General features: G+C 42.2%; 1 protein-coding gene across 2 annotated transcripts in view; it reads right to left on the bottom strand.

The window, feature by feature from the left end:
* Nucleotides 1-1,388: 1,388 nt before the first annotated feature.
* The window catches only part of elp2 (elongator acetyltransferase complex subunit 2), a 205,489-nt gene continuing 192,358 nt past the window's right edge, over nucleotides 1,389-14,519 (bottom strand). For both annotated transcript variants that reach the window (XM_072509008.1, XM_072509009.1), the window contains 3 exons: nucleotides 11,792-11,934; nucleotides 10,763-10,876; nucleotides 1,389-3,830 (listed from right to left, as the gene is read on the bottom strand). In XM_072509008.1, the coding sequence (XP_072365109.1) occupies nucleotides 3,674-3,830; nucleotides 10,763-10,876; nucleotides 11,792-11,934 (414 nt within the window). In that variant the 3' untranslated portion in view covers nucleotides 1,389-3,673. The remainder of the gene's footprint in view (nucleotides 3,831-10,762; nucleotides 10,877-11,791; nucleotides 11,935-14,519) is intronic.

The following is a 14,519-nucleotide window of genomic DNA, read 5'->3' on the forward strand; positions in this document are numbered from 1 at the left end:
AGGCTCCTCGATACCTTGACATGCTTCTCCCAACAAGAGGATTCCTGGAGGTCACACAGATAGCGGTCACCCATGTGGATTCCTTAGCAACCATTAATTCATATGGATTCCTTAAGAACTATTGAGACTTACAAAGGCATTGGAGATAGATACACCAGAACGGTTAGAAGATAACAACTGAGATAGGTTTAAGGTGCGAGGGACAAGGTTTAGAGATGTACAAGGCAAGTTTTTTTACACAGAGGGTAGTGGGTGCCTGGAACTCGCTACCGGAGGAGGTGGTGGAAGCAGGGACGATAGTGACGTTTAAGGGGCATCTTGGCAAATACATGAATAGGATGGGAATAGAGAGATACAGACCCCCAGAAGCGTAGAAGGTTTTAGTTTAGACGGGCAGCATGGGCGGCGCAGGCTTGGAGGGCTGAAGGGCCTGTTCCGAGTGCTGTACTTTTCTTTGTTCTTTGTTGAGATGAGGTCATTAACTCTAACTACCAAGCTTGATCACATGATCACTTACATTGAACTCAGATTACTGGAGTCACCTTTCTGAGTGTAAAATATGTATCATGTAATTTACTGGATTAATTTTGTTTTATTTGCCAGTAGCAGCCAACATGGCAGATACAGCAAATTTGATATGTAATAGCCCCTGAATGAAGAGACTGAAGAATGCAACAGGCCCTACAAAGTGATATTTTCCAAAAGCCGATGCATAAGTACGGTCAGCAAATAGCATAAATAGGGCGACACAGTGGTAAGCACTGGCAACTCACAGTGCCAGGTACCCGTGTTCCATTCTGGTCTTCAGTGACTGTGTGCAGTTTGCACATTCTCCCCGTGTCGGCCTGGGTTTTCTCAGAGTCCTTCAGTTTCCTTCCACAGTCCAAAGATGTGCAGGTTAGGTGGATTGGCCATCCTAAATCACCCCTTACTATCCATAGGTTAGGTGGGGGGTTACGGAAATAGGGCCAGGGAGTGGGCCTAGGTTGGGTGCTCTTTCGGAGAGTCGGTGCAGACCCGATGGGCCGAATGGCCACCTTCTGCACTGTAGCAATTCCACATATTCTATAAATGTCCTTCTGAGCCACCTGCATCTGAAAGCTGCAATTCATGTCAGGTAACTAAGGCCGATCATACTGTTAGCCTGTACTGAGTGTCAGCAAGTTCATCAAATTTGGGAACCATTGAAGCATTTGGACAATACAACTGCTTAAAATGATTTTCTCTCGCAAAGCAAGTTCTGAGCAGTCAACTATTACATCAGACTTTCCAAAAGTGAGCTTGGAGCACCCTCTGTTGGTTTGCGATGATTGTTGAAAAACTGCAGCGTCTCCTATGTACTCCATTTCTACAGCAGCTTAAAAAAAATATTGCCATTAAAAGCAAACTATTGTTTGATGCATTAAAATTTATTCTTTAAAATTTTAAAAACTACATCAGTTATATCGCGATTAAATCAATAGTAAATTATGAAATATGGTAACATTGCAATCAAGTACATTGGTTAATAAATGAACTGTAGTAAACATGTAGAACAGAACTTCATGCCAGTGATTAATTTCTCCTCACTCTCACCCTATTCATGCCATAAAGTTAAAACTCTCAATGCCAGCAGGGTTCCAGAGGAATGAGAGAAGGAAAAAAACAATCAGGCATTGACCCACCATGTATTTTACAGAGCTGAGCTGACAGAAAGACATCTGGGAGTGAATGTAACAAATAATCTCTGATGTGTAAACTCCTAAACAGAAGCCAAAAAGTTATAGGAAAATTGTTGTGTGCAGCAGACTTCAAAAAGTAACTCTTTCCAAATCTAATCTTTTAATACTTAACCAAGTAACATTTTTTAAAATGAGCGCCATCATTTTATAAAGAACCCAATAATTTATTTTTAATCTGAACAAAGGGATTGATTTTGTTACTTGTAGCTTGGAGAACCTTCCTATTACAATTCAATGAGCCTGGTAGATGACTGCAAAAAGCAACCAATATAAAACAGCTCTGCGACACAATACCTGATGGACAAAGTCTAATTATTTGCACTATAAACTGTTAAATAATTAGAAAAATGTGTTGGAAATGTGCCGACTCTGATGGCACCAGTTGTGCTGAAAAATCATTTAATTGTCGTCGTTAACTGCTGCAACAATTCTGGGACTTATTATTTGGTTGTTTGATAAATTCCACGAGCCATATTTACACTTGCAACACTGCTAAAGTTGCACTGTCTCCTGTGTGCATCCCACTCGTCTGTGTATGAATTACCGGGAAACCAGAGAAAAGAAAACAATCTTCAAAAGCAGTCACATTAAAATCCAAATCATAAAGCTGGAGTGCCTTTATTCCTCCTGTAATAGCGTTTGGCTTGCTAAGGCAGCCGACTACACTTAGCTCCATCATCTGGCAGTGCAAGGAAATGTTATTACATAACAATTATGGCAGACTGGCACATCTACTAACACATTGCAGAGAACGCACATTGAAGATGTGCGTATTTACAAAGTCAAGAAACATTTAAAGCCAATTTGAAAAAATCAGATTAGGATATATCTCAAACCTTGAAAAAGAACCAGCTCATTTCTTCTGCACATGAAGTGATATGATACAGATCCACTGTTCTGTGGCAGAAAGATCACATTGCAATGTGCTGATGCTCCCCTTTAGTGTTGGATTCAAACAGATGCTTCAGAAAAAAAAGCCTGGCCAATTATTGCTCGAATATAGGCTGAGAAAATGGCACCCAAAGTGAAATTTGAAAGTGCAAAGGTTAACGAACTTTATAACAGCTAATGGTTCTGGAGTAATTGCTTTCATTTTTTAAATAAATAAATAGTGCCCCAAAACGTTAACCACTTTACAGCAACAATTAAAGACATTTTATTGTTTATTGCCAATATAAAAATTGGAATGAAAATTGGTTTGAGGCTGAAAGCAGGATTAACAGCCTGATAGGATAATGTTGGGGTTAAAATGATGATGGTTAAAATAAATACATTATGCTGAGAGTGTGATTTGTTTTATTATTAGTGGGAAAATGAGTGGTGTCTAGGGCAAATCAACACAGCCAGTACAGGAATGAAGAACCATCCAGCACATTTTGAGAAAATGCTAACATTTCTAGACCTTATTAATGGGAATTATCATGAATTCCATTTTAGTGAATTGAAATTGTGGAACAACATTGTTTTTCAAAGTTCACTCTATATCTAACATTAGAAACCCAGTATCACTAGAAGAAAACTGGCAAATGCCATAATTCTTGATCAGTACATTTATTGAAAATAAGTTCTATTCCAACACACTTTCCAGTTAGTTACGTTTCTGGACAACAGGACAACACTGCAGATAGGAATGCTGTATTATGCTGTTTCAAGCAAATGTTTTCTTCTACAAAACTGTTGACTAACGGGCTAAAAGGGGATTCCATGGTGGTCATGCGATCATATTTTTGTCTGTCATATGCACAAGAGCTCCAGAATACTATATATTTGCTCGGTCTTTCTCTTCTTTCCGATACTGTATACCAAAAAAATGTTTCTCTTCAATCACAGTACCATTTTCCTTTTGGTAGCAAACATTGCTTTCCAGAAGTTAGAGAAGGGCATCAATATTTGACGGAGTCTTGCCAGCCAGAAAAGCAGCAGATCTGAAGAGAAAGTTTTTTGTATTCAAGTTAAAGGGACAATCTGTTAACATTGAAAATACTGATACTGTGATCAGTGCTACAACTTGCTAGCTGTAACCAGTTGCTGTCATTCTTGTCATCATAACCGGCTCTTCCCACAGATCGTCTCCACCGCAGACGTTTAACAGTTAGAGTATGGCACTGTCTGAATCAAAATCAGTTAAGGAAAGTAAATAAGAGACCAGGTTGATCATAAATATCGGACTGATCTGAAATGATGTGTAAATTCCATTGCTCATATAATTAGTGCACTGATTCAATGTTGTCAGCTGAGAGACCGACTTGTCAAAATGTTCAAGTACAGAACACAATAGAATTACCATAGTTATTAACAGAAATGACAATTTATCATTCAGGTCGTAATTTACCCCAAATCAAATTGTATACCAAATTCCAGCTTGAGTACATCATCAGGTCCACCAATGCATGACTATGATGAAGTTTATAGCAACTAGTTTTGAAGATTTGTGATCACAGAAATGTCAGATTTATTTACATACATTCCTCAGAATTTTAAAATATTTTTCTTCATGTATTTTTAAAAATCTTTTATTTAAAAACATTTTTATTGTAACAAAATAACAATACACTAAACCTCAATACAACCTACACCCACCCGAACCTTAGTCCACGCCTCCCACCTAAGCCATCTTTCAGGAAAGCAGAACCTTAACAAAAAGACAACCCCCCCCCCCCCCCCACCCCAACAGTAACCAGTTCCCTGAAAAAGGAGATGAAAGGCTGCCATCTCGAGTAGAACCCTTCCACCGACCCCCTCATGGTATACTTGATCTTTTCAAGGTACAAAAATTCCATCAGGTCTCCTAGTCAGGCCGAAGCCTTTGGCAGCATCGGGCACCTTCACCCAAGCAGAACTCATCTCTGGGCTATTAGTGAAGCAAAGGCTATGACACCTGCCTTCGTCTCCACCTGCAGTACCAACAGGTCCGAAACTCCAAAGACGGCCACCAACGGGCATGCCTCCAGCTCAACACCCAAAATCCCCGACATAGAGACAAGAAAGGAGACCCAGAGACTAGCAAGCTTGGAGCAAGACCAAACCATGTGTGTATGATTCGCCGGCAGCAAGGCTCACACCTATCCTCTACCCCCAAGAAGAACCAACTCATACGCGCCATGGTCAGCTACGCCTTATGCACCACCTTGAACTGGATCAGGCTTAACCTAGCATATCAGGAGGTGAAGTTAACCCTGTGAAAAGCCTGACTCCACACTCCCCCTCAAAAACCAAAACCAGTTTACCCTCCCATTTCTCCTTTACTTCTTCCAACAAAATCTGCTCCGTCGACATCATCCGCCTATAAATATCCAAACTCTTACTCTCCCCTAACTCGGTCAAGTACAGGACCAAGTCCAAGAGCAAGTACCTGAATATGTTCACTCTCGGGAGCAGGAATTTCTCTAAAAACATATCTAGACCAGCGAACCTACCTTCGAGAAACATGTCCCTATACCTCTCCGGGCCCTCCCTTTCCCACGCCCTGAACGATGAATCCATGTCAAATGGGACAACCCTATACTTCCTACAAATTGGAGCCAACAGTGACATGGAGTCCAGTTTAAAATGCTGCCTAAGCTGGAGTCTGCACGTTTTCCGTGTGTTTGCGTGTGTTTCCTCAGGGTGCTCCGGTTTCCTCCCACAGTCTAAAGATGTGCACGTTAGGTGGATTGGCCATGCTAAATTGCCCCTTTGTGTCAAAAAGGTTAGGTGGGGTTACTGGGATAGAGTGGAGGCTTGGGTTTAAGTAGGGTGCTGTTTCCAAGGGCCGGTGCAGACTCGATGGGCCGAATGGCCTCCTTCTGCATTGTAAATTCTATGATTCTATGAAAGTGACTGTCACCACCGAACTCGGTGTGAACCTTGCAGGGGAAAACAGGAGTGGGGCAGTATCGAGGGCTCTCACACTCAGCCCTCTGCACGAAACCTCCTCAGCCGCCCCCATATAGAATCAGGATCCCTGAGCCACCCCGCCTCTCATCAAGATTTGCTGCCCAATAGTAACAAAATAGATTAGGTAGTGCCAATGCCCCCTGACTGCCTATTCCTCCACAGAACGTCCTATATGGAGTGATATCATGGTTGTTTGTAATTCATCGACTGCCACTAGGAGTCTCACTGGTATATAAGTGAATGTTAGAGTCAGCTGGCCTCAGACTGGCTGGAGGAAGCTGAAGAGAGAGGTTGCTTGTGCATGATTATACTGTTATTCACTTGTTTGTTTTGTATATAGCATACCACAGTTAATTTTAATAAATCATTTATAGCTTTAGCTACAAGTGTTCTTGTAATAAATCAGGCCATCCGACAAGAACATTACACTCTACACCCCTGGACTCTTACCAGCCCAAACAAAAGTAGATATCAATTTATTGATCCTTGAAAGCCTTGGGAAGAAAGACTGGGAAACACTAGAACAAAAACAGAAACCTCCTCAGATCAGCTCCCCTCCCTAGGGGATTCACTGGAAAATATTCACTTTTGCCCAGATTCAGCTTGTACCCCGAGAAGGAGGCAAAAATCCTGAGCAGCTTCATCACCTCCTCCACATTGGAGAGTGGGTCCGTGATATATACTAGCAAATCATCCACGTATAAGGACATTCTATGCTCCCTCCCCCCACGCTCTATCCCCCTCCATCTGGTGGACGGCCTCAATCAGCGGTCAATTGCTAAGGCAAACTAAAGCGGAGACAATGGACACCTCATCCTTGTATCCCTATTCAGTTGAAAATAGAATGAATTCAGGGCATTAATATGCACAATCGGGTGGGGGCCTGTCCAAAAGCGTAATCCATGATATAAATTTTGGCCCAAAGCCAAATCTTCTGACGCTTTCAAAGTATTACCCCCAGTCAACCCTTTTAAATGCTTTCTCAACGTTCATCAAAATAATCATCTCTGGCTCAGGACCTAAGGAAGGAGACAACACAACAGTTCACAACCTCCACATGCTGACCGACAAATCCAGTTTGCTCCTTTGAAATCACTGCAGGAAGGCAGGGCTCCAAACGTGTTGCCAACAATTTAGCTTCAGCGTTTAACAACAAAATAGGGCGATATGACCCACATTCCATGGGCTCCTTGTTCTTCTTCAGGATCACGGTAATCGATGTCTGTGCCAACGTGGCCGGAAACACCTCTCGGGACACAGAATCATTAAACATATCCAGCAGAAGTGGGAGCAACTAGCCCGCAAATTGTTTGTAAAATTCAATAGAGAAACCACTGCTTTGCCCTTCTACATTAACCTAATACAGTTCATGATGTCCTCCAGCTCTATCAATGACTCTAACTCATGCCTTCTCTCCTGTTCAGCCTTCGGAAAGGCCAACACATCTAAAAACTGCATCATTGATGATCTCTCCTCTGGGGCTCTGACTTACATAGCTCTCGGTAGAAGACCTCAAACGCCTCACTGACCTTCTCTGGGGCAGCAACCAACCCGCTGCCCAAGTCCCTGCTCTGCACTGTCTCCCAGGAAGCCGCATATCATCTCAGTTGGTGTTCTAACAGACGACTGGCTTTCTCCACATTCTCATAAAAGATCCCCCTTGAGCCTTGCAGCTGGCTCACCGCTTTGTCCGTTGACAACAGCTCGAATTCCATCTGCAATTTCTTTCTGCTCGCCAATAACTCTGGTGTCCCCCCCGCCCCCCTTCCCCATCCCAATGACTGCCTTCAGGGCTTCCCAGAGTGTGGAAGGTGAGACTGCCTCATTTCTGTTAAACTCAACATATTCCCCAATGGCGGAGTATAATTGCTCACAAGATCTCTTATCCGCGAGCAACGCCGTGTCCAATCTCCACGGGGATTGCTGAGACCTGTCTGGTTCAGCCATCAGGTCCACAAAATGCGGAACATGATCTGAGATAACAATCACCGAGTACCCCACCTCCCTCACCCAAGGAAGAGATCGACACACCACAAAAAAGCCAATCCAAGAGTAAACCCAATAGACGTGGGGAAAAAGAAAAGAAAGCTCCTTATCCCTCAGATGCCTAAATCACCACTGGTCTTCCCCCCCACCCATCTGTTCCATGATGGACTCAGAGATTTGCGACTCGACCTATCCGTCCTAGGATCCAGCACAAAACTGAAGTCTCCCCCCACCCCCTCCCATTATCAGCTGATGAGAATGCAAATCTGGAATAAAAGCCAGCACCTTGTAAAGTAAGGCCGTGCCATCCCAATTCAGTGCATACACATAATAATAATAATCTTTATTGTTACAAGTAGGCTTACATTAACACTGGAATGAAGTTACTGGAAAATCCCCTCGTCGCCATGTTCTGGCGCCTGTTCAGGTACACAGAGAGCGAATTCAGAATGTCCAATTCACCTAACAAACACGTCTTTCGGGACTTCTGGAAGGAAACCGGAGCACCCGGAGGAAACCCACACAGACACGGGGAGAACGTGCAGACTCTGCACAGACAGTGACCCAAGCCGGGAATCAAACCCGGGTCCCTGTGAACCAAAAGTGCTAACCACTGTGCTACCGTGATATAGAACAGTAGAGGAAAATAAACACCCACCCCTCATCCCACAAATAACTCCAACAGTATAATATACAAACACCAACGTCACCCAGAAAAAATATCCAACAAAGCTCTATAACCCCATGTACAAAAATCCCACAATAACTACAAATACAGATTAACCTAACAGTGAACAAACATCTAACTTCTTAGTCCTTGAGCACTTTAGTTCACCCCCAGTCCATGTTTCCTGACAAAATCAATCACATCCTCCTGCGCATCAAAGTAATAATCTCTGTCCTTGAAAGTCACCCGAAGACAAGCCTTATACACACCAAATCTTACATTGCTCTTATACAGAGGCTGTCTTATTAGAATAGGTTAAGCAGCATGTATCGATATACATTAGAGACAAGAAAAATTAGAGATATGGCCAGATTTTTCTGGAGACTGGAAGACTCCGGGATCTGGATTTGGAAGTCTTGCTCCCAATTTGGCTGATCCAATTTTCATCAGTGGGATAACGGGAGTAGGGTATCAAGGGCACAGGTGTGAATTACAAATCGGCTGGGCCATTTAAATTCAGTGAACAGGACAAACAGGATCTATTTCCCCACCGGGAACATCCTCAACCTGCATTGTGTGATCAGCAACTTTATGATGGAGATGTAAATGCTCATGAAGGATGGGTAAGGTATACAAAAATTGTGTCAAGTTTTTAAAATTGCTTGCCCTTTAAATAAAAGAAACCTGCCATTTGGTATCGGAGCATGAAAATAATCCCATCTCGTGGATTCAAAAGATGTTTGGTGACATAACTCTAAGTGCTATCAGAACTTTTGATATGGCGAAGTCTGTAACCGATACTTAGAATCTTATTTTATCTCAGCATGGTTCCCGAGGGCTGCTAATGGTGTCTACAGGGTGAGTTGGCATGGAGGGCAAAGGTAAAGAGTGGTGGGTGGGGTATGAGGTGGCATGGAGGGGTCACTGGGAGTAGGTGGATGGTCTTGGATGGACATGGAGTGTATGAGGAGCCATTTGGGATCCAGGGGGAGGGGCATGGATTGATATGAGTTGACATGGATGGGACATGTGAAGTGGTGGAAATGGGTCTAAGATGGCCTAAAATAAATCAACACAACTGGGATGAAGTTCCAGAGAAGAGGCGGGACTTTTAATGAGCCCACCTTGGCACTCGGTAGCTCCTGTTGCTGCCTTGGAAATAAATTCGACTTCCAAACACCTGCCCTCCCGAAATAAAAAATGCGCCAACTGGGGCACTTCCCTGAGGTGGGTGTGCTGAGTTGGGAAATATCTTGACTCAAGCTCCCATATCGAAGATGAAATCCAACCCTATATAAATGCAAGTCTTTCTCCTGTTCCAGTGAAGCAGAAATTTACCGTCTAAACATATGTGTGCAACTCTTAACATTTGTAGAAGATGAAACTTTTTTGCTTCAATCTTCTTGCTGTAGCTTAAACATACATTTATATCAAAACAGAACCCAGTCAATCCAATGAAAACAGGTCATTAAGTGCTGCTCCAATAGAAGATTTATATATCATCAGCTGAAATAGCCATGTTGGGAGAGCATTAGACTGAAGATCTAAAGGTTCAATCCTGGGTTTCGGCAAGAAGCAACACACTGGCTTTCTTCGCTATCTGTGAAATTACTTTGTATTTAAGAAGGGACAGTGGTTAGCACTGCTGCCTCACAGCGCCAGGGACTCGAATTCAAATCCAGCCTTTGGTGACTGTGTGGAAATTGCACTTTCTCCCTGTGTATGCATGGGATTCTTCCGGTTGCTCTGGTTCCCTTCGACACATCCAAAGGACGTGCAGGATACGTATATTGGTCATGCTAAAATTGCCCCTTAATGTCCAAAGATGTGCAGGTTAGGTGTGGTTACGGGGGCAGGGGGCCTAGGTAGGGTGCTCTTTCAGAGGGCCGGTGTAGACTCGATGGGCCGAATGGCCTTCTTCTGCACTGTAGGGATTCTATGGATTACTGCAGACAATATGTCAATGCTTATGGGCATGCTAATGTTGCCCAGTTCTTCTGTTTCTTTGGGGGAAAGACAAAACTTAGTTAAAATATAGTCAAGTGCTCATTATTGAGACAGGCCAGATCAGTAATTAATATTACCCAAATGCACTCAATCACAATTCCAAGTTTGCAAATTTTAATTGGAATCCAATATCCAAGCTGAATATTACCAAACAAAATTGGTTTAAAAGCTAATGAAGCACTTTAAAAGCCATTCATTCACATAGATTAACATACAGTACCACAAAGCAAATGATTTCAAAATAGTTTAGTGGCACAGAGGGAAACTGCAAACAGAATATTTAAATTATAGATTATAACACAGCTGTAGCAGCCAAAGTAATTTTAAAGGGGAAGTCTTTTATTCTCCCATGAGTCAGATAAGAGATTGGTTTATTTTGTCAAGTTTTGATTATAGAGAACTAATTAAATAAAGTTGTTTCAAGCTGTATCCATAGCAATGTAACAAAAGCACCTATACTGTTCAATGCAATGCTAACTATAGCTTTCATGAACACAAAGGATACGATTTGTCCAGTTCCAAACATTTCGTCCAGTCTGTATTTGCTGAAGTATTTTCATTTGGTTTCCACTTGCATAGTAATATATTTCCGCAGTCCAAACCCACTGCAAGAATGTAGCTGTCAGAGAGAAAAAGAAACAAATTTTACAATGCTAGCTCTCGTTTACACTAAATAGAACTATAATATTCAACTGTGTACAAGTGGGTTATATTCCAAAACTTCAAAGGGTCAAAATATTTTGCAGCATTTTCCTTTGGAACATTGGTGTTGAAGTGTAAATTTCATATACTTCATATAGGTGTCACTGAATCATAAGTTCCTAGTTAAAGTCTTGACTGGGTTAAACGTGAAGTGTGTCTTTCCAAAAAGGATCCATTCATTTCCCAGAATGAATTTGATGTGTAATGTGAGCACTAAGTGCTTCCGAGAACACATCACGGCTTTGCGAAAAGAGGAACAAACCACTTTCTCAGCCAGCATTCTAGTTAGCTCCTAATGCCACTTTCCTTGCTTTTTCTCCAGGTAGGTGCATTTCCAATATGGCGATATTGTTCTAAGTATTGACTGAAGAATTAACACCTGTGACTTTACTTTTCTAATATATTCCACAGTAAGAATACAATTAATATACTTGATGGCTTAGAGCTCGTTGGAAGTTGTATGGACAAATTACTTGTCAAGTGGTGCAATCGACTTGGCTTTGTAAATACTGATAGAGCTATGTGAGGTACAGTGTGGAAAGAAGGGGAGAAATGTATATTAAATGAAAGGATTGAATCTGTATTCTGATGCAAAAGCACAAGACAAATCAAAACAAGCATGTATTCCAATAAGCTCTTTTGAGTTGGACTTGTGGTTAAAAAAAAAAGGCCCAGAGTAAAGAAGTAAAAATAGTCTCTTTAGTATCTAAGATGATTATTAATGCTCAAAATAGACTTTCTGCATTACACATGTCTCTGTAATTGCACATTTACCTTTACAATTGCTAACATAATAATTGCAGAAGAGAACCATATCAGCGTATTAATCTACCTCCCATCTCGACTTGTAACAGGGCTGAAGCTGACAGCTGTGGCTGCATCTCCTACATCCAGCACTGATGAACATGGCCTGACAATGCCCAGGCTGCTTCCTTCAGTTCTTCCAGCTGAAGCCATATCGCCCCACACAACCAGCTACCAGAGAAAAAAAACTATTTACTGCAAATATCATGATACAAAATTACCAATTTAAACGAGCAGAAACTAAGAATGTAGAAATCCAAATATTAGAAATGGGAATTATAAGGCAAAGGCTACAAAAGTAGCTCATACATGTAAAAGATGTAAAGCTCACTTAATCCAGTTACATGTTTACTGAAACAGTGGGCGGGATTTTAAGGCCGTTCCCGCCAATGGGATCATCCATTCCTATCGACGGCATCCCGTGGGCTCCCGGTGGCGGAGGTTGTGAACAAATGGGAACCCCCAGTGACAATGGCAGGACTGGAAGATCCTGCCGCCAGCCAATAAGGGCCGCCTCAGCTGCTACAAAACACACCGCGGCGAGGGGCCCTGCCCTTTTTCTTTAGTGACATTTCATTATGTGCTGTTCAATTTCTACGGTAATAACATATGCCTTCAAGAAATGCAGGAATGCACAGTACCAGATAAAAGCACTTTGCTCAATTTGGTTGGCTCGAAAGTTCAAAAACACAATTCACTATCTATAATCTCCCAACTGTCAATACCAATATATGTACCCATTTGATATTAATGTTCCATCTGTTTCACGTAAAGAGGAAAGATGGCTACTGTGGGCAGTATTGGCAGTGTAACTAAAAGACGGTGTTTTCCTGATATGCTACGTAGTAAAGTTGCTGATGTGCAAAAATAGAACTGAATAGTGCAAAACTATTGTTGCTGCAGAGGTGTGAAGAATAACCCAGCTTGTATGTGGTAATAGATTCCTAAAACAAACAATGCCAGTAGGGGTGTCAATTGCTTTTCCCTAGTGTTGAGCTGGCTATGCACTGCTGGCTCTGACACCTATTCAGACGAGTGATGAATATTTTATTATATTCCTGACTTGAAGCTTATAGATAGCGTGGGTTTCACCCCCACAACCCAAAAATGTGCAGGTTAGGTGGATAGGCCACGTTAAAATTGCCCTTTGTGGGCAGCACGGTAGCACAAGTGGATAGCACTGTGGCTTCACAGCGCCAGGGTCCCAGGTTCGATTCCCCGCTGGGTCACTGTCTGTGTGGAGTCTGCACGTTCTCCCCGTGTCTGCGTGGGTTTCCTCCGGGTGCTCCGGTTTCCTCCCACAATCCAAAGACGTGCAGGTTAGGTGGATTGGCCACGATAAATTGCCCTTAGTGACCAAAAAGGTTAGGAGGGGTATTGGGTTACGGGGATAGGGGGGAAGTGAGGGCTTAAATGTGTCGGTGCAGACTCGTTGGGTCGAATGGCCTCCTTCTGCACTGTATGTTCTATGTAATAGAGAGATAGAGAGCCTTGGGCAAATCATAAGGTGAACCATTTGTCACAAAGTTTTCTGCGTTTGCTCTGCTCCTGTGGCTATGTTACTATAAATCATGTTACTATATGATCATATAAAACTCTATAGTCAATGATGAACCCCATAATGTTGAGGATGAGAAACTGAGTGATAGCAGCATTGTTGAAGGTTGGGTAGGGAGGGGGTGGAGGGGAGGAAAAGAAGACTACGGTTGGTCTTCCTTATTCAAGATAATCACATGTGTGGTGAGAATGCTGAACTCATCGGTTCAAGCCTGGATGTTGTACAAATACTGTTATAGGCTGCTATGACTTTATCCATTATTGATGGAGCTGTGGAATCATCAGTGAACAGCCCCACCCCTGACCTTGTGACAAAAAAGAATGTCATTGATGAAGTATCTGAAGATGATTAGATTGAGAACTCTGCTCTGAGTGATTCCTTTGGTGATCTCCTTTGGTGATTTCCTATAGCTGCAATGATTACTTCTGACAATCACAACCATCTTCCTTTCAATCAAGAATAATTCAAGCCACTCGAGTGTTTAACCATGACCCTCATCGACCTGAGATTTGCTCATACTCCCTGGTGTCATAGTTGATCAAATGCTGTTTTGATGTCTGGGGAAGCTACTCTCATCTAACCTCTGATATTTTGCTGTGGTGCTGATGTCTGCATCAAGGGTGTGACAAGCTCTGGAGCTTAATACAATGCCAGACCAGACCACAACATTGGCTACGATACTAGACTAAAAGCCCATTTTTAAAGTTTATTTTATGGCTGGGTGAGGAGCGATTGCACAAAAAAAAAAACAGGGCTTTGGCATTTCTAAAATAAAACCTTTATTATAAATACAATTTAATACTGTTAACTTCACACCTGAAAAAGAACAACTTATAGTTACGCCTTAACACAACTATACAATTTCCCATTAAATAATAAGAAAAGAAACATACAGCTCTTAATCCAGTTTAAAATTAGCAGGACTTAGAGTAATACTTGCGGTACAGAACAGATTCTGACTCTTGTTAGAACCCCCTCATATTCTGGATGAATATCTTGAAATAGCTGCTTCAACTTAGTTGTTTCAGCCTCTTCCTTGTCTTCAGACAAGGCGGCTCAGTTATAAAATATCACTACTCTTTTTTCCCTGTCCTACTGGGGAAGAAAACTGCTCTTAACTGTGGCCTAAAAAACACGAGGGTTGCCAGATCAGACTTCACTTCCAAAAGCCTTTTCTCTAAAACGCTGTCTCTCGCCA

The sequence above is a fragment of the Scyliorhinus torazame genome, chromosome 6, assembly GCF_047496885.1.
Source record: "Scyliorhinus torazame isolate Kashiwa2021f chromosome 6, sScyTor2.1, whole genome shotgun sequence".
In the NCBI taxonomy this organism is placed as follows: Eukaryota; Metazoa; Chordata; class Chondrichthyes; order Carcharhiniformes; family Scyliorhinidae; genus Scyliorhinus; species Scyliorhinus torazame.